General features: G+C 37.8%; 1 protein-coding gene and 1 non-coding gene across 11 annotated transcripts in view; one reads left to right on the top strand and one right to left on the bottom strand.

The window, feature by feature from the left end:
* The window catches only part of P4HA1 (prolyl 4-hydroxylase subunit alpha 1), a 119,903-nt gene extending 97,969 nt beyond the window's left edge, over positions 1-21,934 (top strand). For all 10 annotated transcript variants that reach the window (XM_066242357.1, XM_066242361.1, XM_066242360.1 and 7 more), the window contains 7 exons: positions 3,061-3,160; positions 11,896-11,949; positions 14,926-14,991; positions 18,631-18,699; positions 19,197-19,293; positions 20,762-21,126; positions 21,158-21,934. In XM_066242357.1, the coding sequence (XP_066098454.1) occupies positions 3,061-3,160; positions 11,896-11,949; positions 14,926-14,991; positions 18,631-18,699; positions 19,197-19,293; positions 20,762-20,832 (457 nt within the window). In that variant the 3' untranslated portion in view covers positions 20,833-21,126; positions 21,158-21,934. The remainder of the gene's footprint in view (positions 1-3,060; positions 3,161-11,895; positions 11,950-14,925; positions 14,992-18,630; positions 18,700-19,196; positions 19,294-20,761; positions 21,127-21,157) is intronic.
* Positions 4,242-4,348, bottom strand: LOC136313749 (U6 spliceosomal RNA). The gene has a single exon (XR_010727194.1). It is a non-coding gene; the product is annotated as a U6 spliceosomal RNA (small nuclear RNA).
* Positions 21,935-22,823: the final 889 nt, after the last annotated feature.

Here is a 22,823-nt window from a genome sequence, read left to right as displayed (position 1 = left end):
TCTGGTTCAGTTCTAATAGCATGTCATGTCATTTTCACATTATGATTAGTAAAAACCACTTCCTCTGCCTTCCCCTTCTCAAAAAAAAAAGCAAGCTTTGACCTAGTATGGCATGGGGAAGACCAAAGAAGAGAAGATGACTAGAGTGCTAATCCAAAGGCTTCACTTTGCACAGTGACAAAGAAGAGTATTGTTGGCAGAGAGAAGAGCATATGCACTAGCTGAAGGGCTAGAGGAAACATGTTCTTTGTGTGGCGGGGCCCAGCAGGATACAGCGGTAGAGGTTGTAAGGGAGACCAGGATGGAGCAGCCAGAAACTGAGGGCATACCCGGAAAGTGAGTGAGGGAGTAGGGGAGTTTTAAGGTGAACATTGTGATATGTTTGCAAAAGAACAGATACAATGAGAATTAGAAAATCTTGTTAGATTTGGTAGCGAGGGTGATATTAGCAAGAAAACTTTTGATAGAATAGATTGAAATATGAGGAGTCTATGAAAAAGTCGACTTGAGGGGGGCGGAGGGGTTTGGTAGCTGGAGGGAGCTAGAGAGCTGAGGGGAAAACTTATTTATTTAATGGGGAGACGTAAGCTCAATTAAAAGCTGGGAGAGGCCCTGGCCGGTTGGCTCAGCGGTAGAGCGTCGGCCTAGCGTGCGGAGGACCCAGGTTCGATTCCCGGCCAGGGCACACAGGAGAAGCGCCCATTTGCTTCTCCACCCCTCCGCCGCGCTTTCCTCTCTGTCTCTCTCTTCCCCTCCCGCAGCCAAGGCTCCATTGGAGCAAAGATGGCCCGGGCGCTGGGGATGGCTCTGTGGCCTCTGCCCCAGGCGCTAGAGTGGCTCTGGTCGCAACATGGCGACGCCCAGGATGGGCAGAGCATCGCCCCCTGGTGGGCAGAGCGTCGCCCCTGGTGGGCGTGCCGGGTGGATCCCGGTCGGGCGCATGTGGGAGTCTGTCTGACTGTCTCTCCCTGTTTCCAGCTTCAGAAAAATGAAAAAAAAAAAAAAAAGCTGGGAGAGGAGTTTTTGAGGAGAAAGTTGATATTATAGTAGAAGGGCTAATTAGTGATTTATGGTTCCAAAAATGGCAGGAACTAATAGAATCTAAGGCAGAGGATTAACCTTAGATAATGGAGAGAAATCTCTTGGAACTGGAATGAAGGAACTAGAATGAGATAAAAGGAACAGATAGATGCACATGTAGGTAGATTTCTGTTTTCTCTGTGAGTTAGGAGATAATTTTATGTACTGAGTGAAGGGAGAGGCTGAGGTGGGTTGAGGCTCAGAGTACAGCAGGGGGTAAGAGTCAGGGCTCATTTGAACTTGGTGTTCATGTATTTCTGTCCACCCAATGTCACAGCTTGCTTCAATAGGGTTTTGTGACACAGGTATAAATTAGAAGAAAAAATTTCAGGATTGTGTTTTGCCACAGTTGGATTGAGGCTTTTAGCAAGGATGTTGTTGAAATGGCAGGTCAGGAAATCAGAGCTTTGTGAGAAGAGAGGTGAAGAAAGAAAAGGCTGATAGGCTGGGAAGAGCACATGGAAAGGAAGTAGTTGAATTTAGGGGTGCCTTTCTTTTATTGAACTAGTTCCCATATCATAAAATTTACCCTTTCAGGTGTACAGTTTGGCTGTTTTGAGCCTTTGTAGTTGTGCAGTCATCTAATTCCAGAACATTTTGATCACCCCCCCCCACTCCCCACCCCCCAAAGATTCTGTGCCCTTTTGGAGCCTTTCTCCATTTCCTCCTCCCCTGCCAGCCACTAAGCTACTCTGTGTGTCAGTCTGTCTGTTTTGGACATACCATATAAGTGAAGTCATAATTTGTGGCCTTTGTATCTGGCTTATCTTACATAGTATTTTCAAGGTTCATCCATATTGTAGCATTACTTTTCATGATAATCCATAACCACATTTTATATATCTGTTCATCAGTGATGGAGATTAGATTTATTTTCACTTTTTGGCCATTAGCAATGGTGCTATGAACATTCATGTACACATTTTTGTATGAATATGTTTTAATTTTCTCTTGGGTGTATACTGAGGAGTGGAATTGTTAGGTCAGATGATGACACAGTATTAAACAACTTGAACTGTCAAACTGTTTTCCAAAGTGGCTGCACCACTTTACATTTCTATCAAGAGTGTATGAGAGTGCCAATTTCTTCACATATGTACCAAACACTTGTCATTTTCATCTTATTTATTTATTTATTTATTTATTTTTAAGTGAGAAATGGAGAGGCAGAGAGACTCCTGCATGCACCTGACTGGGATCCACCTGGCATGCCCATCTAGGGCATTGCTCCGTTGCAACCAGAGCCATTCTTGCACCTGAGGTGGAGGCTATGGAGCCATCCTCAGCGCCCGGGCCAACTTTACTCCAGTGGAGCCTTGGCTGTGGGAGGGGAAGAGAGAGACAGAGAGAAAGGAGAGGGGGAAGGGTGGAGAAGCAGATAGGCGCTTTTCCTGTGTGCCCTGACCGGGAATTGAACCCAGGACTTCCACACACCTGGCTGATGCTCTATCACTGAGCCAAACAGCCAGGGCCTGTTCATCTTTTTTATTACAGTCATCTTACTGGGTGTGTTTGGGTACTTATTAAAAATTATTTATGCAAGTAATATATTAATTTTTTTCCTATAAGATATTAGCATTGTATAAATCATGCTAAAAACCCTGTGACCTCCACCCCAGGCAATTCTTATACCTTACCTAGAAGGAACAATTGTTTTAAGTTCGGTGTGAATTTTTCCAGAATTTAAAAAAAAATTCTCAATGTAGATAGCCCTATATAGCTTTCTTACATTAATCTAACTATTTTCATAGAAACTGTAATAAATGAGATTAGTTTTCTCCTTTCCAACTCTTAACTATAAAATATAACATCTTTTTTGAATTTCAGCATTTATTAATAAGAATCATATTAAGCAAATAAACTAACTGCCTATAGATAACAGCTTATTGTCTTCTATATCATAGCTTTTTAAATGACAGCTGTTGGTCTTCATGTATTGAAACATTATCAGTAAAACTAATATTTTCTTCTTGTTCTTAGTGCCTGGCTCTCTGGCTATGAAAACCCTGTGGTGTCTCGAATTAATATGAGAATACAAGATCTAACAGGATTAGATGTTTCCACAGCAGAGGAATTACAGGTGGGTAATCACATTATCCTTGAATTATAGGCTTTCACATTGTCCTAAAGTTATCTTTCCACTTCTTCAAAAGATGCTTCAGATGAGATTTCCTATACTGCACAAGCAGTACTCAGTTTACATGAGAGGTTGGGACTATAAGGGTGAAGAATCAAGCTGAGCCCATGCAATGCAGTGATTTTAATAATCAGTGGGAAAATTGTGATTGTTCTGTGCTTAAATTTATTAAAACATTAAAAACTTACTGTCAAGTATAAATTCATAGGGAAATGAAAAATTTTTAGCACTGATATTTATTAAATACACTGTAATTTTTTTTTTTTTTGACAGAGAGAGTCAGAGAGAGGGTCAGATAGGGACAGACAGACAGACAGGAAGGGAGAGAGATGAGAAGCATCAATTCTTCATTGCAGCACCTTAGTTGTTCATCATTTGCTTTCTCATATGTGCCTTGACCGTGGGGCTACAGAAGAGCAAATGACCCCTTGCTCAAGCCAGCAACGTTTGGGCTCAAGCCAGTGACCATGAGGTCACATCCATGATCCCATGCTCAAGCCAGCAACCCTGCACTCAAGCTAGTGAGCCTGCACTCAAGCCGGCAACCTCAGAGTTTCGAGCCTGGGTTCCCTGTGTCCCAGTCCAACACTCTGTCCACTGTGCCACTGCCTGGTGAGGCATGTAATTATTTTTTCTTTCTTAGACCTGGCAGGTAACCAGGGCAGTTCTTTTTTAAAAAAATATTTTTTTCCCTTTTCTATTGAGATATAATTCATATACTGTAAAATTTACCCTGGTTTTGTTATATTCCCATGGTTGTGAAACCACCAGTACTATCTAATCCAAAACATTTTCATCAACCTCAAAAGAAACCTCATCTACTTCAAGTACAGGCATTCCACACAGACATTGTGGGTTTGGCTCCAGATCACAGCAGTAGAGCAAATATCACAATAACGTGACCTCAAACCAATTTTTTGGTTTCCTAGTGCATATAAAAGTTGTGTTTACACTATACTGTAGTCTGTTACATGTGCAGTATCATTATGTCTAAAAATAACCCCAACAGTGTACATTTTTTCCTTTTTTTATGGAACACTTCACGAACTTGCGTGTCATCCTTGCGCAGGGGCCATGCTAATCTTCTCTGTATCGTTCCAATTTTAGTATATGTGCTGCCGAAGCAAGCACATGTACATTTCTTTCATTGCTAAAAAATGATAAAGCCATCTGAGTTTTCAGCAGTCTTTTGCTGGCTGTTACCTTAGTGTTGATGGCTGCTAACCTGTCAGGGTGATGGTTGCACTGTCAGTATTTTAAAATAAGACAGCTTATTTTAATGATTTCTCTATAGCGTGCAATATTTTTTGATAGCATTTGAACCTTAGTAGAACTTTTTTCTATATTGGAGTCAATCCTCTCATACCCTGCCTTTGCTTTGTCAACTAAGTATATATATTCTGTATCCTTTATTGTCATTTCAACAGTCTTCGCAGCTTCTTCACTAGGAGTAGATTCCATCTCAAGAAACCACTTTCTTTGCTCATCTATAAGAAAACTCCTGAGATTGTAGTATCTCATTACCGTGAGACTGCAGTCTCATCTTCAAGCTCCATTTCTAATTCTAGCTCTCTAGCCATGTGCACCACATCTGCAGTTACTTCTCCACTGATAGAACCCTTCAAAGTCATCCATGGGGGTTGGAATCAACTTCTTCCAAACTGCTGTTAATGTTGCTGTTTTGGCCTCTTCCCATGAATCTCAAGTGTTCTTTTTTTTTTCCATTGTGTATGTGTGTATTTAGTCTACATATACTTTTTAAACTTTTTTCTTTTTAATATTTTTTTATTAATTACACTTGATGTACAATATTAGCTTCAGATGTACAACCCAGTGATTAGACACTTACATAACTTATTAAGTGATAACACTGAAAAATCTAATACCCATTGGATGCCATACATAGTTATTTATATATATATTTCTTTATTTTTAAAGGAGAGAGAGACAGACAGAGACTGACAGGAAGGGAGAAAGCCGAGAAACATTGACTCGTAGTTGTGCCACTTTGGTTGTTTATTGATTGCTTTCTCATATGTGCCTTGACTGGGGGGCTCCAGCCAAGCCACCCTTGCTTAGCAGGGTGGTGTCGCTAGTAGTTGGAGGACTGGGCTAGTGTGCTCCCCAGCTGCTGCTGTAAGAATAGGAGTGCTCAACCCTGGGAAGATGGCATCTGAGCATGTGCAGGATAGGAACTCAGCACAGGGACCTTAGAGGCTGACCCTGCAGATCCCTCTTCAGGACCATGCTACCCAGATCTTCTCTTTATGACTTCCATATACCCTGAGTCACCTTTCTTCTGCCAGAGCCCTGGATGAGTGTCTGAGAGAGCAAGATCCCATGCACTGGTCCTTTAAGAGAGCACCTGAGTTTCTAGCAGATTCCCCTCTCCTCCAGGTAGAGTCCCAGCTGATTTTCACAGCCAGATCCCTCCAGATTCTCAACCATGACACGTGGGTGCAAGAGCAGCCCTTTTTACATCTTTGCCCTTCCTACCAGTCTCGATGTGGCTTCTGTAAATCCTTGGTTATAATCCTTCTGTTCAGCTAACCTTCAGTTGGTTATTCAGGTTGACTGCTCTATGATTTAGCTGTAAATCCAGTTTGGCACTGGAAGGAGGTGAGTGTAGTTTCCACCTACTCCACAGCCATCTCCAAAATATGTGGAGTTGTTTGACTAGCAAAAGTAGAAGCATTTCCTGTAGCTATTTCTTCTATAACTCCACATGTAAGTGCAATTTGAATTTCACATAAAGCATTATTGCTTTTCATTTTTCTGTTGTAGTTTATCTTTGTTGTTAATTCCCTTTCAATTATAGATTTTTGTAAAATATCACATGGGTTTTCACTGAGAGAGAAGGATGCAATATAACTATATGATTTGCTGTATGTTATATATACTGAATAATAGATGTGCAGTGACTAATCACTGACAGACTTTGTTGTTAATTCCCTCTTTCAATTATAGATTTTTGTAAAATATCACATGGGTTTTCACTGAGAGAGAAGGATGCAATATAACTATATGATTTGCTGTATGTTATATATACTGAATAATAGATGTGCAGTGACTAATCACTGACAGACTTTGAAAGAAGTGATGTGATTGGTCATTGATCCTGATGTGCAGCTGTTATTTACCTAACTAGAAAGCCCGGCGGTCATACGAAATGACCGCTGTTCTAGATATAAATTGTAATTAAAATGATTTGTGCAAAGGTGTCTGCTAATTCAAACTGAATTACCCAGGGCAGGTGGCGAGGACGCCCCTTTGCTTACTGCCCCACGGGGTTTCCCCCTTCTACTTGCTTAATTGCTTAAAGTAGAGTGCAATGAAGAAAACCACTGGCGGTACATTTCTTAAGAGCCACCGCTAGCTCAATAAATAAAGGTGATTTAAATAATAAAATGTTAATTCACATGTCAAAGATCTCTTTGTACACATTTCTTGTGTAGATCTTTCTGTCATTTTTAAGCTCGCCTTGCAGAGGACCATCAATTATTTTTAATTTTATGTCCGTTCTTTCACGAACTCTTGAACAGGCAACATAAAGTTGACCGTGTCCAAATGCAGGCTCAGGTAAAAAAATGCCAACACGCTTAAGCGTTTGGCCCTGAGACTTACTGATGGTCATAGCAAAGGCAAGTTTTACAGGAAATTGTCTACGTCTCAATTGAAACGGCAATCCTGTTTGAGATGGAGCCAAATCAATTCTTGAAATGACATGTATTTCACCTTTAGAGGAGCCAGTCAAAGACTTAGCTATTATGACATTATTTTTCAATTGGAGAACCTCTAGTCTTGTACCATTGCAAAGACCCCTTCTGGTGTTAAGATTTCTTAACAGCATAATAATTGCTCCAATCTTTAACCTCAATTTGTGAGGTGGCATGCCAGAAGGTGGGACTATTTGAATGCCGTGGCAACTTCACCCCATTGGCTAGTACAGTTACGCAAGCAACCAATAAGCTATCGGCGACAGACAGACACTTAAGCTGCATATAATAAAGATAATCTGTGGACTGAAGACCTAGCAGCGACATTTGTACTGTATGCATTACTCATATTTAATATACCATGGTAGCTGAAACTTCAACTGTGTAGTTGGGGCCTGGTGTTAATCATTAGCTAAATCATGTTATCAGAGATTTGTGCATTTGGAATTATGTAAAGCAGGACTGCCTATATTTATTTATTTATTTATTTTTTTATTATTATTATTTTTTATTTTATAATTTTATTTTTTTAATGGGGTGACATCAATAAATCAGGATACATATATTCAAAGATAACAAGTCCAGGTTATCTTGTCATTCAGTTATGTTGCATACCCACCACCCAAAGTCAGATTGTCCTCTGTCACCTTCTATCTTGTTTTCTTTGTGCCCCTCCCCACCCCCTATCCCTCTCCCATTCCCCCCTCCCCCCCGTAACCACCACACTCTTACCAATGTTTCTTAGTTTCACTATTATGTCCCACCTACGTATGGAATAATACAGTTCCTGTTTTTTTCTGATTTACTTATTTCGCTTCGTATCATGTTATCAAGATCCCACCATTTTGCTGTAAATGTTCCGATGTCATCATTTCTTATGGCTAAGTAGTATTCCATAGTGTATATGTGCCACATCTTCTTTATCCAGTCATCTATTGATGGGCTTTTTGGTTGTTTCCATGTCCTGGCCACTGTGAACAATGCTGCAATAAATATGGGGCTGCATGTGTCTTTACGTATCAATGTTTCTGAGTTTTGGGGGTATATACCCAGTAGAGGGATTGCTGGGTCATAAGGTAGTTCTATTTTCAGTTTTTTGAGGAACCACCATACTTTCTTCCATAATGGTTGTACTACTTTACATTCCCACCAACAGTGTATGAGGGTTCCTTTTTCTCCACAGCCTCTCCAACATTTGCTATTACCTGACTTGCTAATAACAGCTAATCGAACAGGTGTGAGGTGGTATCTCATTGCCGTTTTGATTTGCATTTCTCTAATAGCTAAAGAAGATGAGCATCTTTTCATATATCTGTTGGCCATTTGTATTTCTTCCTGGGAGAAGTGTCTATTCATATCCTCTTCCCATTTTTTTATTGAATTGTTTGTTTGTTTGTTGTTGAGTTTTATGAGTTCTTTGTATATTTTGGATATTAGGCCCTTATCTGAGCTGTTGTTTGAAAATATCATTTCCCATTTAGTTGGCTTTCTGTTTATTTTGTTATCAGTTTCTCTTGCTGAGCAAAAACTTCTTAGTCTGATGTAGTCCCATTCATTAATTTTTGCCTTCACTTCTCTTGCCATTGGAGTCAAATTCATAAAATGCTCTTTAAAACCCAGGTCCATGAGTTGAGTACCTATGTCTTCTTCTATGTACTTAATTGTTTCAGGTCTTATGTTTAGATCTTTGATCCATTTTGAGTTAATTTTTGTACAGGGGGAGAGACTGTAGTCCAGTTTCATTCTTTTGCATGTGGCTTTCCAGTTTTCCCAGCACCATTTATTGAAGAGGCTTTCTTTTCTCCATTGTGTGTTGTTGGCCCCTTTATCAAAAATTATTTGACTATATATATGTGGTTTTATTTCTGGACTTTCTATTCTGTTCCATTGGTCTGACTGTCTATTTTTCTGCCAATACCATGCTGTTTTGATTGTCGTGGCCCTATAATAGAGTTTGAAGTCAGGTATTGTTATGCCCCCAGCTTCATTCTTTTTCTTTAGGATTGCTTTGGCTATTCAGGGTTTTTTATAGTTCCATATAAATCTGATGATTTTTTGCTCTATTTCTTTAAAAAATGTCATTGGAATTTTGATGGGAATTGCATTAAATTTGTATATTGCTTTGGGTAATATAGCCATCTTGATTATATTTATTCTTCCTAGCCAAGAACAAGGTATATTCTTCCATCTCATTATATCTTTTTCGATTTCCCTTAACAATGGTTTATAGTTTTCATTGTATAAGTCCTTTACATTCTTTGTTATGTTTATTCCTAAGTATTTTATTTTTTTTGTTGCAATTGTGAAGGGGATTATTCTTTTGAGTTCCTTCTCAGTTGTTTCATTGTTGGCATATAGAAAGGCTATTGACTTCTGTATGTTAATTTTGTATCCTGCGACCTTACTGTATTGGCTTATTGTTTCTAGTAGTCTTTTTGTGGATTCTTTGGGGTTTTCGATGTATAGGATCATATCATCTGCAAAAAGTGATACCTTTACTTCTTCTTTTCCGATATGGATGCCTTTTATTTCTTTGTCTTGCCTGATTGCTCTGGCTAGAACCTCTAGTACCACATTAAATAAGAGTGGAGAGAGTGGACAACCCTGTCTTGTTCCTGATTTAAGGGGGAAAGCCTTCAGTTTAGTGCCATTTAATATGATGTTAGCTGATGGTTTATCATATATGGCCTTTATCATGTTGAGATATTTTCCTTCTATACCCATTTTGTTGAGAGTCTTAAACATAAAATTGTGTTGTATTTTATCAAAAGCCTTTTCTGCGTCTATTGATAAGATCATGTCGTTTTTGTTCTTTGTTTTGTTGATATGGTGTATTACATTAACCGTTTTATGTATGTTGAACCATCCTTGAGATTCTGGGATGAATCCCACTTGATCATGATGTATTATTTTTTTAATATGTTGTTGTATTCGATTTGCTAGTATTTTGTTTAGTATTTTAGCATCTGTATTCATTAGAGATATTGGTCTGTAGTTTTCTTTTTTTGTGCCATCCTTGCCTGGTTTTGGTATGAGGGTTATGCTGGCCTCATAAAATGTGTTTGGAAGTATTGCTTCTTCTTCAATTTTTTGGAAGACTTTGAGTAGAATAGGAACCAAGTCTTCTTTGAATGTTTGATAAAATTCGCTGGTATAGCCGTCAGGGCCTGGACTTTTATTTTTGGGGAGGTTTTTAATGGTTTTTTCTATTTCTTCTCTACTGATAGGTCTGTTTAGGCTTTCTGCTTCTTCTTGACTCAGTCTAGGAAGGTTGTATTTTTCTAGGAATTTATCCATTTCTTCTAGGTTGTTGAATTTAGTGGCATAAAGTTTTTCATAGTATTCTACAATAATTCTTTGTATATCTACGGTGTCTGTGGTGATTTCTCCTCTTTCATTTTGGATTTTGTTTATATGAGTTCTTTCTCTTTTTTCCTTGGTAAGTCTTGCCAAGGGTTTGTCAATTTTGTTGATCTTTTCAAAGAACCAGCTCCTTGTTCTATTAATTTTTTCTATAGTTTTTCTGTTCTCTAATTCATTTATTTCTGCTCTGATTTTTATTATCTCCTTTCTTCGGCTGGTTTTGGGTTGTCTTTGTTCTTCTTTTTCTAGTTCCTTAAGGTGGGAAGTTAAGTGGTTCACTTGGGCTCTCTCTTGTTTGTTCATATATGCCTGAAGCGATATGAACTTCCCTCTTATCACTGCTTTTGCTGCATCCCATAGATTCTGATATGTCGTATTGTCATTTTCATTAGTCTGTATATATCTTTTGATCTCTGCACTTATTTCTTCTTTGACCCATTCATTTTTTAAAAGTATGTTGTTTAGTTTCCACATTTTTGTGGGATTTTTTTCCTCTTTTTTGCAGTTGAATTCTAGTTTCAAGGCTTTATGATCAGAAAATATGCTTGGTACAACTTCAATTTTTCTGAGGACTGCCTATATTTAAATTTACTTAATTGTTATTTATTCCATGGTAATCCACCACTTCCTTGGTATTCGCCAGATTATTAGAAACACTTTAATAGGTATTTTTCTTTCCTGATCTGTATTTATTTTCACCTGCCTAACCTTCACAGGCTCATCAGGCTACTTGATATATTTCTGCTTAATAGGCTGATCCAACCCAAGGTATCTGTAACATAAGTAAAATATCCAAAGTAATAATAATTTATATTGGACTTGGACTTCGCTGTAGGCAACAATCTTTCAATTATGTTCTCATTTCATCAGCATTACTTTTTAAGTCACATTTTACTTTCATTTTTGTTAGCATTTTATCATATTAGGATGGAAGAAGAGAGTAAAGGAAGGTGACATTTTTCTTATTTATAAGTAAGAAAATTGAGCTTGTGTCCAAAGTTACATGTCTTGTAACTGAGAAAGCTGGAACTTGAACTCAGGACCAAATATTTTTCTTAACTTTTCGCTGCTTCAGACTAGGACATTGTCACAACCATCTGAAGTTGTTACCACCCTCCCACAGGAGTCATTGAGTTGGTGTTAACGTCTCCCCTCTTTTCCTTAGTAGGGGACAGAAATATGTGGGGAAAAGGATTTTATTAAAGTACATTAGGAGTTTGCCAGCATTTTCGGCTTTGTCTTAATTTAAATTCCAAAGGAAAGTGTTTAGTGAAAATCATAGAAATCTTATAATTCTAGTTCTAGGAAATTTTCATTCTAAAATTCGTATTCAAATTTTAGTTTAAGTTGTATTTTAGAGGAAAATATGTCCCCCAAACATTGCTAAATAAAAGTATATTAACCAAGGTTCTAAAATAGCATATAATAACTATTTATAGGTTTTCATCCTTGGTTTCTTAGGAACGCTCTTTGATTTAAGTGCCTTGCTTCTCATTTCTCTGAACCATGATTTATATATGAGGCCAAAATGGGGCTCATAGAGTTTTGGAATAGTAATCTTGGTAGTTCTTTTATTCATGCTTTGTTTCTCTCCTTTAGGTAGCAAATTATGGAGTGGGAGGGCAGTATGAGCCCCACTTTGACTTTGCACGGGTAAGTGAAAGAGAAATGTAGGGGTTCCCCTGAAACCTCATGACACGTTCATTCTGTTCTTTAGTATTAAAAATTCATAGCCTATTTGGAATTCATAGAAGCATGGTGGGTAAGTACTCTGTAAAGCCTGTTTAGCAGTTAACAACACCTAGATACACAGTAAAGAATTTAGAATGCTTTTAAATGAATGGCTGAATCTGGAAGAAAGTGGAGGAAATTCCCAAAGGCAAACTGAGCAAAGAAAACCTAGAGATTAAAATTAAAGAGTTAAAGGGGACAAAAAGAGCTGAGGCAGGAGGCATGTGTCTCCAGGAATCTAGAGTTTGGGGGATTAACTGCTCTATGAGAGGACCTGCCCCAGCATAGCTACAGAACCGGAACCACCACATAAAACGTAAAGCTCCAAAAGGATGACCCCTTTGGAGAAAGAAAGAATGGCTTTGAAAACAATCCGCTCTCTGTCAGGAGCCTTCAGGAGTGTGGTGTGCGTGGGGAGCTACTTCTGGGAGTCTGAAAGTGTCCCCTGCCCTCACATGAGTCTCAGGTTTGCATTTTTACTACCCTGGAAAAGGAGAAACTAATTTAAAGGTGTTCAGCTTAGTAGTGTTCCTTGGTACTTGGCTCCCTGAAGAGACCTTTTCATTCTAGCACCCTGGAAATTTTAAAGATTAAGTTCGGCTAAATATGAACTCATTTTAAAAAAATGACAAGTGGTAGTAAAACACCATTGGTGAGACTAAAGCAACCAGTAGACTGAGACACCTCAGGATGATAGATACTTCAATTATCAGGTGCAGAATATAAAATAACTATATAACACTTAAAAACTAAAAGATAAGCTAAAAATAACCTCAAAATAATTTAACATATTTTAAAAATAAGTTCTAGTTGAAAAAAAGTAATTGTTGAAATTTAAAATTTAGTGGATAAGTTTAAACAGAGACAGCTGAAATGTATAAATAATTGGTTGATAAAGCTGAAGAAATTATAATAAAAATATATAATAGGTGTAAAGAGACTGGAGAATAAATATCAAAGCGCTTTGCTAAAAAGCTGTTGTTGCCCAAGTACTCTTACTTAAGATTAATAAATATTGGACCTTTTTTATTCTTTAACACATTGAGCTATAAAGTATGGCATTACCAAATCTTAATTAAAGCTTTGTTGTAATTACATGAGTTCTAAAGAATGTGCCAGGTATTTTAATAATCTTCTTGATCTTTTACCATTTTAAAGGTATATTCTTTTGAAAGAAAATATAGTCTATATATTGTATTATAACCCTTGGATGGCTTAATCTCATAATCTTAGACTCTTTTTCTATGTGGGCTAGCAAAGAATATGTTTTTAGTCTCTTTTATTCTATTTTCAATTATTGAAAAATGTCTGAGGGTCTTGGTTGATGTGAAAGACTGCAGTTCAAGTCCTGATATTAGTGTAGCTAATGTTTTTTCTTAACTTTTTATTTTGAAATAATTATAGATTCCTAGGAAGTCGCAAAGAAATGTGCAGGGAGTTCATGTATGCACCCTCTCTCTGCCTCCCCTAGTGTTAGCATCTTGCAGAACTATAGTACCCTTTCAGAACCAGGAAACTGCACTGGCATAAGCCGCATGGCTGATTCATATTTCAGCAGTTATCCTTGCACGTGTGTGTGTCTTTGGAGTTTTATTACATGTGTAGCTCATGTAACTACTACTACAGTAAAGATGCATAGCCACACCAGCACAAGCCTCCCTTGCAGCACTGCTCTGTAATACACAAATCCGTGTGCCTTCCGTCTCTCACTGCTGATAGCCACCACTCTGTTCTTCTGTATAATTGTTATTTCACAAGTGTAATATGAATGCCTGTACAGTATATATCCTTTGGAGAATGTCTTTTTGTTCAGTAGAATTCCCTTTAACTTTATCCAGGTCTGACAGAAAGTATCAGTATTGTATCCCTTTTATTACTGAATAGTATTCTGTAGTATGAACATGTCACAGTTTTTTTTAGTCATTCACTCTGACAGACATTAGGGTACTTTCCAGTTTTGGACTGTTACAAATAAAGAAGTATGTAAATTTATGTGTGGAAAATACATTTTCATTTTTATGCGATAAATTCCAAGAGATATATTTTAATTTAGTTTAAATAGCCAGATAGGAATTCTCCAGCGAGGGCAAAGTGCTGACTGTCCAAAAGAAAGAAAACATTTGAATGGATCATGAGTTCAAAGTAAATTTCGAGGTGAATTTTTTACCCACAGAGGATAGACTTCATGAATGTAGCTGAGAGACTCACGTCTTGTTTTTTTTGGAAGCTGAGACTACAGATGTTAATTTTTTAAACAGTTTTTTGATAGTAGCTATTGGTTCTCATTATTTAAGGCTTTTTTTTTTTTAATTTTTTATTTATTTATTTATTTTTACAGAGGCAGAGATAGACAGGGACAGACAGACAGGAACGGAGAGAGATGAGAAGCATCAATCATCAGTTTCTCGTTGCGCGTTGCGACTTCTTAGTTGTTCATTGATTGCTTTCTCACATGTGCCTTGACCGCGGGCCTTCAGCAGACCGAGTAACCCCCTGCTGGAGCCAGCGACCTTGGGTCCAAGCTGGTGAGCTCTTTGCTCAAGCCATATGAGCCCGCGCTCAAGCTGGCCACCTCGGGGTCTCGAACCTGGGTCCTTCCGCATCCCAGTCCGACGCTCTATCCACTGCGCCACCACCTGGTCAGGCTGGTTCTCATTATTTAGGTGAATAAATCTGGGGGTTTTCCTCCACTGGTCTTATCAAAAGTAATCATTGTACAGGCTGAATCAGCAACCAACAGATATTTTAATGCCTGCTGTGTATCGTGCACTGGATGTTATAAAGGAAACTTTAGGCTGTTTTGGCATACCCTTCAGCACATTAGCAATGTTTACTCATCACTGGAGAATTTGCTTTACTGAATTTTACACCATTGAATTAGTTGTGTTTTATTTACAGAAAGACGAGCCAGATGCTTTTAAAGAGCTGGGGACAGGAAACAGAATTGCCACATGGCTGTTTTATGTAAGTTACAGCTAAACTTCTTATTTTATTTATTGTATTGTATTGTATTGTATTGTATTTTTCTAAAGTGAGAAGCAGGGAGGGAGAGTGACTCCTGCATGCGCCTGATGGGGATCCACCTGGCATGCCCACCAGGGGGCGATGCTCACTGATCTGGGGCGTTGCTCTGTTACAACCAGATTCATTCTAGTGCCTGAGGAGGAGGCCGTGGAGCCATCCTCAGCGTTGGGGGCAACTTTGCTCCAGTGGAGTCTTGGCTGCAGAAGGGGAAGAGAGAGACAGAGAGGAAGGAGAGGGGGAGGGGTGGAGAAGCAGGTGGACACTTCTCCTGTGTGCCCTGGCTGGGAATCAAACCCGGGACTTCCATATACCAGGTTGATGCTCTACCACTGAGCCAACCGGCCAGGGCCTAAACTTTTTATTTTAAATTGGGATTTGAGCACATACATGGTTTATTTATTTTGATGTGTTCAGATGGTTGCTCTTAGCATCCTAAAGTTTTTACAGCTTAGTAAAGAGAGTTAGAATTTTTTTTTTCAATTGTAATATTACAGCCTGAAGAATAAAGTTTAAATTACTGATAATCTCACTACTTGGAGACAGTCATTGTTAATATTTTTTAGTATGGACTGTTTAGTCATCTAGGTATATATAAATATCTTCTTATGTTTATATGAATCTACATATTTGCAGTCATATGATGACTGCAGATACACTTTTAGTTTTGAATTTTTTCATAGGTTTGGAATTTTTATTGATATATATCAGAAAAGTATACAAATCATTAGTCTATAACAAGTTTTCACAAAGTGAACACACACCTGGCAGAGCAGCATCCAGATTGGGAAGTAGCACGTTATGGCACCTGAGAAGCCCCATCAAGGGTAATCTTTCTCACGTTGTTTATTGAAGATTCAAAACAGTATGATCTTTTTAAAAATGTATATATTCATACATACAAAAAATAAGCTATAATATTTGCCCTTGTTAAGTACTGCTGCATAACAAATCACCCCCAAACTGTATTGTTTAAAATAATTTTATCTGTCATGGTGGTGAGGTTGACTGGCTTCACTCATGGTCCTGGATCTCATGCGTTTGCAGTCAGATGACTAGCGCTGGGGTCCATCTCGAAGGCTGACATTGAGGCTGGCTGCTGGGCTAGAATACCTGCATGTGCTGAGGCTCCCTCACACATGGTGACTGTCTTGCAAGAGCAAGTATCCCCCCAATCCAAGGCAGAAATGCGGGGCACTTTCATTACCTATCCTCGCAAATCAAATAGAGTCACTTCTGCTCTATTTTACTAATTGAGGCAATTACAAATGCCTGCCACGTTCAGGGGGAGGGGACATAGACCTTACCACTCAAGAAGAGTGTCAGTGTTAATGTAAAAAGAGCATGTAGGACAGGATAGATTGGGATACATTATATTTTAAAAATCTTCTGCAATGTAATCTTTGTTTTATAAAACGATGTTTTATATGTAGACTTAGAATTGCTTATTTTATCACTCTTTCCATCACCTACCCATTTGAATGATATAAAACAGCATCTCTTTTTGCTATCTGCTGGACCTCGGTCCCTACCAAATGCGTCTGTTTCTACTCATTTTGTTTTCTTCCTTGCTCCTTGCAACCTTCCTGTATCCAACCCAACCTCACCCTCCTACTATCCTTCCTTATCTCTCTTCCTCCTTCACATTCTCCTCATCTCTCTTCCTCCTTCACATTTCTCCTCCTCACAACTTTTTGTTTCCAAAAAGATCTAAGATACTATAGGGGGGAAAAAAAGATTTAAGGTACCATAAAGAAAGGATTTAGGATTAAGAAAGGATTTAAGACTTACATGATAAATTTAAAATGAGAACAAATGATCACATAGGGAAAACCAGGAGAGAAGATGATACGTTATACAAAATTTATGCTGTGTGTGTCTTCTATAACGTTTAGAGATTAACACCATAGATTCTACCAATTTTTATCCCACCTTTACATGTGATATATTTCTCAAACTTTTTGATCTATACACCTTTCACTTACCAGATTGGCAGTTAGTGTGTCTTTAACTTGAATTTCTCTGATTAGAGAGGTTGAATAAGAGCCATTAAACATTTGTTTTGGGTTGCATTTGTTTCTTCTTGTGTTTCTTTGCTTTTTTTTTTTTTTTGTATTTTTCTGAAGCTGGAAACGGGGAGAGACAGTCAGACAGACTCCCGCATGCGCCCGACCGGGATCCACCCGGCACGCCCACCAGGGGGCGATGCTCTGCCCTTCCGGGGCATCACTCTGCCACGACCAGAGCCACTCTAGCGCGTGGGGCAGAGGCCAAGGAGCCATCCCCAGCACCCGGGCCATCTTTGCTCCAATGGAGCCTTGGCTGCGGGAGGGGAAGAGAGAGAGAGGAAGGAGGGGTGGGGTGGAGAAGCAGATGGGCGCTTCTCCAGTGTGCCCTGGCCGGGAATCGAACCCGGGACTCCTGCACGCCAGGCCGACGCTCTACCGCTGAGCCAACTGGCCAGGGCCTGTTTCTTTGCTTTTATGAATATTATGAAGCTATATTATTTGGTCCAGTATCCCTCTATATTAGATTATATGTTAGATTATTTAATTATTATATCCCTCTTCTAATTACATAACATTTTGATTCAAGGGTCTCACGAAGTTCAATGGATTAGTCTGCGGGCCGCACAAAATTGTTTGGCGGGCCGCGAGTTTGAGACCCCTGGATTAGATTATTATTCATTCCCCCCACCCCTAATTATTTAAATACTATTCCTAGGTGGGTCGCATGCACAACTTTTAAATTTCCCCAAAATTATTTTTCATTGCTTAAGAGCTGTTAGCTCTTTGTTATTGCTTTTATTCTTTATTTCACTTGATGCTTTTTACCTTGTTCAGACCGTGTCTGATATTAAGATCATACTGTTTTCTTCAGTACAGCATTTGCCTGGCAAATCTTACCTTTCTGGTTTCATTGTTTTCGGTGTGACTCTTGGTTTTGCTTTGTGGTACAGTCCTTGTCTATATAGTCTTAAGTTGCTTTTGAAAAAATCTTCACTGTATGATTCGTTTTCTTTGCCATGTTTTCTGCATGTACTTCCTTGGTTAATTTGGAAGGTTTGTTTTTATTCTAGGTCACCTGTAAGACTATAACTTTATATACTCCCTTAATCTTCTACTTCTCAGTTAATATGTGTTGATTCTCTACCACAAGAAATGACAACTGATTTTAGTTTATTGTTATTTTTTTCTTGGTTTTTGTTTAAATTCATTTACTGACACCTACAATATTTTGAGATACTGTTCTAGACATGAAAGCTCAGCAATGAACAAGACAGATGAAGATTGTATTCTAGTCCAATACAATATATATTTATACCCCTATTACTTACCAGTTTTAAACTATCCTTTTTACCTCCGGCTGTAAGTGGAGTTCCTATCCCAAATTATATCCCCATCTCCTTACATGACTTTGTAATTTCCATATCTATATATATAGTAAATCTAAACAGCATCTTGTTTGTTTCTTTAAAAAACTGAATAGTATCCACAACACATCTATTTTCTAGTATTCAATGTCATAGTCTCCTCACAGTGGCATGTTTATCTTTATTCTACTGCTCTCTTACCTTTATAGATGAGTGACGTGTCGGCAGGAGGCGCCACTGTTTTTCCTGAAGTAGGAGCCAGTGTTTGGCCCAAGAAGGTAAATTTGGTTTAATCTTTGTGTCTGTTTTTTTCCTAAGGAAGAGCTGCACCTTTATCTCATGGTCTAATTAATGAATTACACTTTTAAAGGTAGTAGTATACTTATGGACCACATTGCCTCTAGGTAAAACTGTGGACAGTTTTATGGCACAATTTGCCATGAGTACCTAGAGGTAGAGAACCACCAGTGATTTGTATTTAAAAGTGTTCGTTTCTAAAATGGGTTCCATATGATGTTCCCCCCATCCTACTATTGTAAGATTTGTTAGCTTTATTTTTGACAAATACCCTTTTCTGTCGAGCAACTTTGTAGTTCTAATGTTTCCATGTGATCACCAAAATTTTGTAAATGATGAGACTATCCTCAGAAGTATACTAGAGGAAGATATAGCTGCTATAGAAGATCTTTCTCACAGGAGCAGAGGGAGGTTTAATTACTTCCAAAAGTATGACCTGAGATGTTCTTTGGGGATAATTCTGTGTTGCTCTCCACAGGGAACTGCTGTTTTCTGGTATAACCTGTTTGCCAGTGGAGAAGGAGATTATAGCACACGGCACGCAGCCTGTCCAGTGCTCGTTGGAAACAAATGGGGTAAATATTTCCTGTAGTCTCAATAGAATTTATGATTTTCGTTTCATATTTTGAAATTATAATCTACATCTTAAAAGAAATTGGAAACAGAACTTTCAACAGATTTGCCTGCTATGACTTTAACATTGAATGGGATTCTCCCCAGCAAGTTTCTGATCTTAATATAAATTCACTTTTTAACAGATCAGTATTTTGATTGACAGTTTTTATTTTTAATACACTTGTTATTCTAAGAATCATTAATTGACACAAAGTTGAATAAGATAATATCTTTCCCTTAAGGGGTTCAAAGTTGTCTCTGAATGAGACATACTATGGATAAATGATAGTGTAGCACCTACTAATACAGAGATGCAAACAGAAGATGGCAACCTCTTACATTTGCAGAGGCTTCTTCAAAGCTTAATTTTTAAATTTGGTCTTGGAAATAGAGCAATAGTTCAGGCATGTTAGGAACCAGGTCCAGGATCATTATGAGTTGAGAGAGGCACTCACTGTCAAGGTCATGAAGTGCAGGATTTGCCACATTTAAAAAAAGAACTAGAAACATTATTTTAATACATATTGTTTAACGCCACATATTCATTTTAATATATGTCACTAGCCACATGCGTCCAGTGGCTACTGTATTGGACATCAGAAGATAGAGGAGTGACACTTGATCATCAGGATTTTAAAATCTTCCCGAGCGATTATGTTAGAGAATCACTGGAGTAGAATGAAAAGAGGCTAGTGGAGGAGAGACCACTTTAGAAAGACTTCTTTCCATTGTCTAAGTGGGTGATGATGAAAGCCTGAACTAAGGCAGCAGCAAAATGATTTGAGAGCAAAGAATATATTCAAGAGATGTGAAGAAAATTGACAGGCTTTGATGAATAAAAGATTGATATAGGAGCTAAGTTAAGAGAGTAGAGAATTTGGGGGTTTTTTTGACCCTTTTTATGGGTCCTAGTTCAGATATTTTGTACATGTTCATGCCATTGGTTAGGTTCTATGATATAGGAGCAGGAATAGGATGTTAATTCTTTGCGGTTACATTAGGAAACAGTGACTTGGAACCAAGGAAACAGTGAGCACATGATAGTAGTGATTGATCATAGAGTTGCTCCTTCAGAATGAAGAGTTGATGTTCATTTTTAAAATATCTTTGTATTAGAGGTAATATTTTGCAAACAGGTGGAACAGTGTTCTGTTTCTCCCTACTTTTTAATTTCATCTGTTTCATTTCAAGTCTTATGTTAAACATAAACTTTAGGAAATGCACATACATAGACTCTCAACTATACATATACCTAAAATCTGTTCCCAACATTCAGTGAAGTATTTAAAAGACTGCCTAAGTAGCATCTCTCTTTATCTAGTTTTGATCTTGAACTTTTAGCCCATGTAAAAATTTTATTATAGACCTGGATCCTATCAGTGAATTAAATACTAGTGAGAAAAATTAATATATTTTGTTCTCTCACAGTATCCAATAAATGGCTCCATGAACGTGGACAGGAATTTCGAAGGCCATGCACCTTGTCAGAATTGGAATGACAAACAGGCTTCTCTTCCACTCCTGCTGTACTCGGATGTGTCTGATGCACATAGTTCCCGGTCCTAATTTGCAAGAGTTTACAATTAACATAACACTCCATAATTGATTCAGTTATGAACCTCACCCATGTTTCATCTGTGGACAATCACTAACTCTGTGGGTTTTTTCCTTTTAAAAGTAATATTAATCACCACATTGTACATACAAAACCTTGACGTTCAGAGGACAAAGCAAGGTAGAGTTAAAAATGAGGAATTTTACATTTGTTAAATTTTAAAGAACTTTTTGGTTAGGTTGTTAAATTTTAAAGAACTTTTTGGTTAGGTTAAGATACTTTAAGCATCTGACTCTAGTATACCATGGCCTCTCAGTTGGTGGGTGGTAGGCTAGAATGGGTTGTGTGATTAAGGAAGAGATGCCTTATAGTATGTACCTAGGTACTGTGTTTACCTAGTCTGTCTGCCTATTTTCTGGATCTGCCTGAAGACTAGAAATAAACTAGGCCTCTGATCTGGGTTCCATACAAGGTTTGCCCCTCCATCCACTCTCTAAGTTGATTTTTATCCTCCCAAGTCTTTTTTAAAGAAAGTATACTGTATTTTACCATCTCCATTTTCTTTCATAGCTCCTTTGTGGTGAATTAAATCTGTTTGAGGTAAAATATGTGATTAAAAAAAATTTTTTTAACATCAAGTCCTATATAACAACACTGGGACCTCTGAACTAAATGATCATCACTTGGTCTGTTTCTTTGTTCTTTTTCTTTAAATGAGTGATGATTTTGTTCATAAAATCTCCTGTTTTTCTTATTGCTAATATCTTGCCTCTTATTCTTGCTACAGCAGTGTGGTGAAACTCGCATTCCAATTAAATAAATATTGTGCCTTAGAGACTGGAAATTAAAAAATGTACAAGTCCTTTCAGTATGAGGGAATTGATTTTTTTTAAAGGAATCCTTTTCCTAAAATGCCAAAATGTTTGTTTATTCAATTCTGAAATGTGCTGTGACATCAATGACCTATTTATGATCTTAAATCTTTTTATAAAAATGTTTGTTTTCTGTGTGGTATTTTTCATATTTGAATGTGAATGCATGCTCTAGTGGTATAAAAGGTTATTTCTATTATTTCTTTAATGCATAACACTTGGGTGTATCCTTTAGGGTTTCATTCACTCTAATGTCTCATTTTTATGGAAGAAAAATTTAGGCTCTCTGAACTCTCAACTCTTTAATCAAAATGTTTCCTTCAAAGGGAGGTCTACAACTTTATAGTTATCGGGTCATTACAATAATGGTACTTAGATTTTTCTCTTATTCAAAAATATGGTGTAATATGAAGCTGTGAACCTGATGATGTTAATGACCCCTTAGACTAACCTTTTACAGTTCTTATGGTGAATCCTAGTTCATACAAGGGTTCTTCATCCTTTATGCAGAATTTAAATATTTAAGAAAGAATTTGATTAATTATCTGGGAAAGAAGGTATTACTTTTACCAATTAAAAAGAGAAAATCAACTGTTCCTTTTCCCAGGTATCCTTTGTTCCACCACAACTATTTTAATAAAAAATATTGAGCCTGACCTGTGGTGGCGCAGTGGATAAAGCATTGACCTGGAATGCTGAGGTTGCTGGTTCAAAACCCTGGGCTTGCCTGGTCAAGGCACATATGGAAGTTGAAGCTTCCTGCTCCTCCCCCCCTTCTCTCTCTCTCTCTCTCTCTTTCTCTCTCTCTCTCTCCCCCCCTCTAAAAAAATGAATAAATAAATAAAAATAATTTAAAAAAAAATATTGAGAATTAAGTTCAGTACTCTACTCATATTTATGGCCATAGATGATTTTTTTAAACTTTTTTTAGAAGGAAGCAACATGAATTCAAAAGCATAGAAATAAAATGGCAGTTCAAAGGATGGAAACCAACCTTTATTGCCATGTATTTTAGAAAGTAGAATAAAAATCTCTAAGAAAATAACATTCCATAATCTTACAG

This window comes from Saccopteryx bilineata, chromosome 9 (genome assembly GCF_036850765.1).
Source record: "Saccopteryx bilineata isolate mSacBil1 chromosome 9, mSacBil1_pri_phased_curated, whole genome shotgun sequence".
NCBI lineage: Eukaryota > Metazoa > Chordata > Mammalia > Chiroptera > Emballonuridae > Saccopteryx > Saccopteryx bilineata.
Note: the sequence above shows the minus strand (reverse complement) of the source record. Positions and strands in the feature narration are given on the sequence as shown.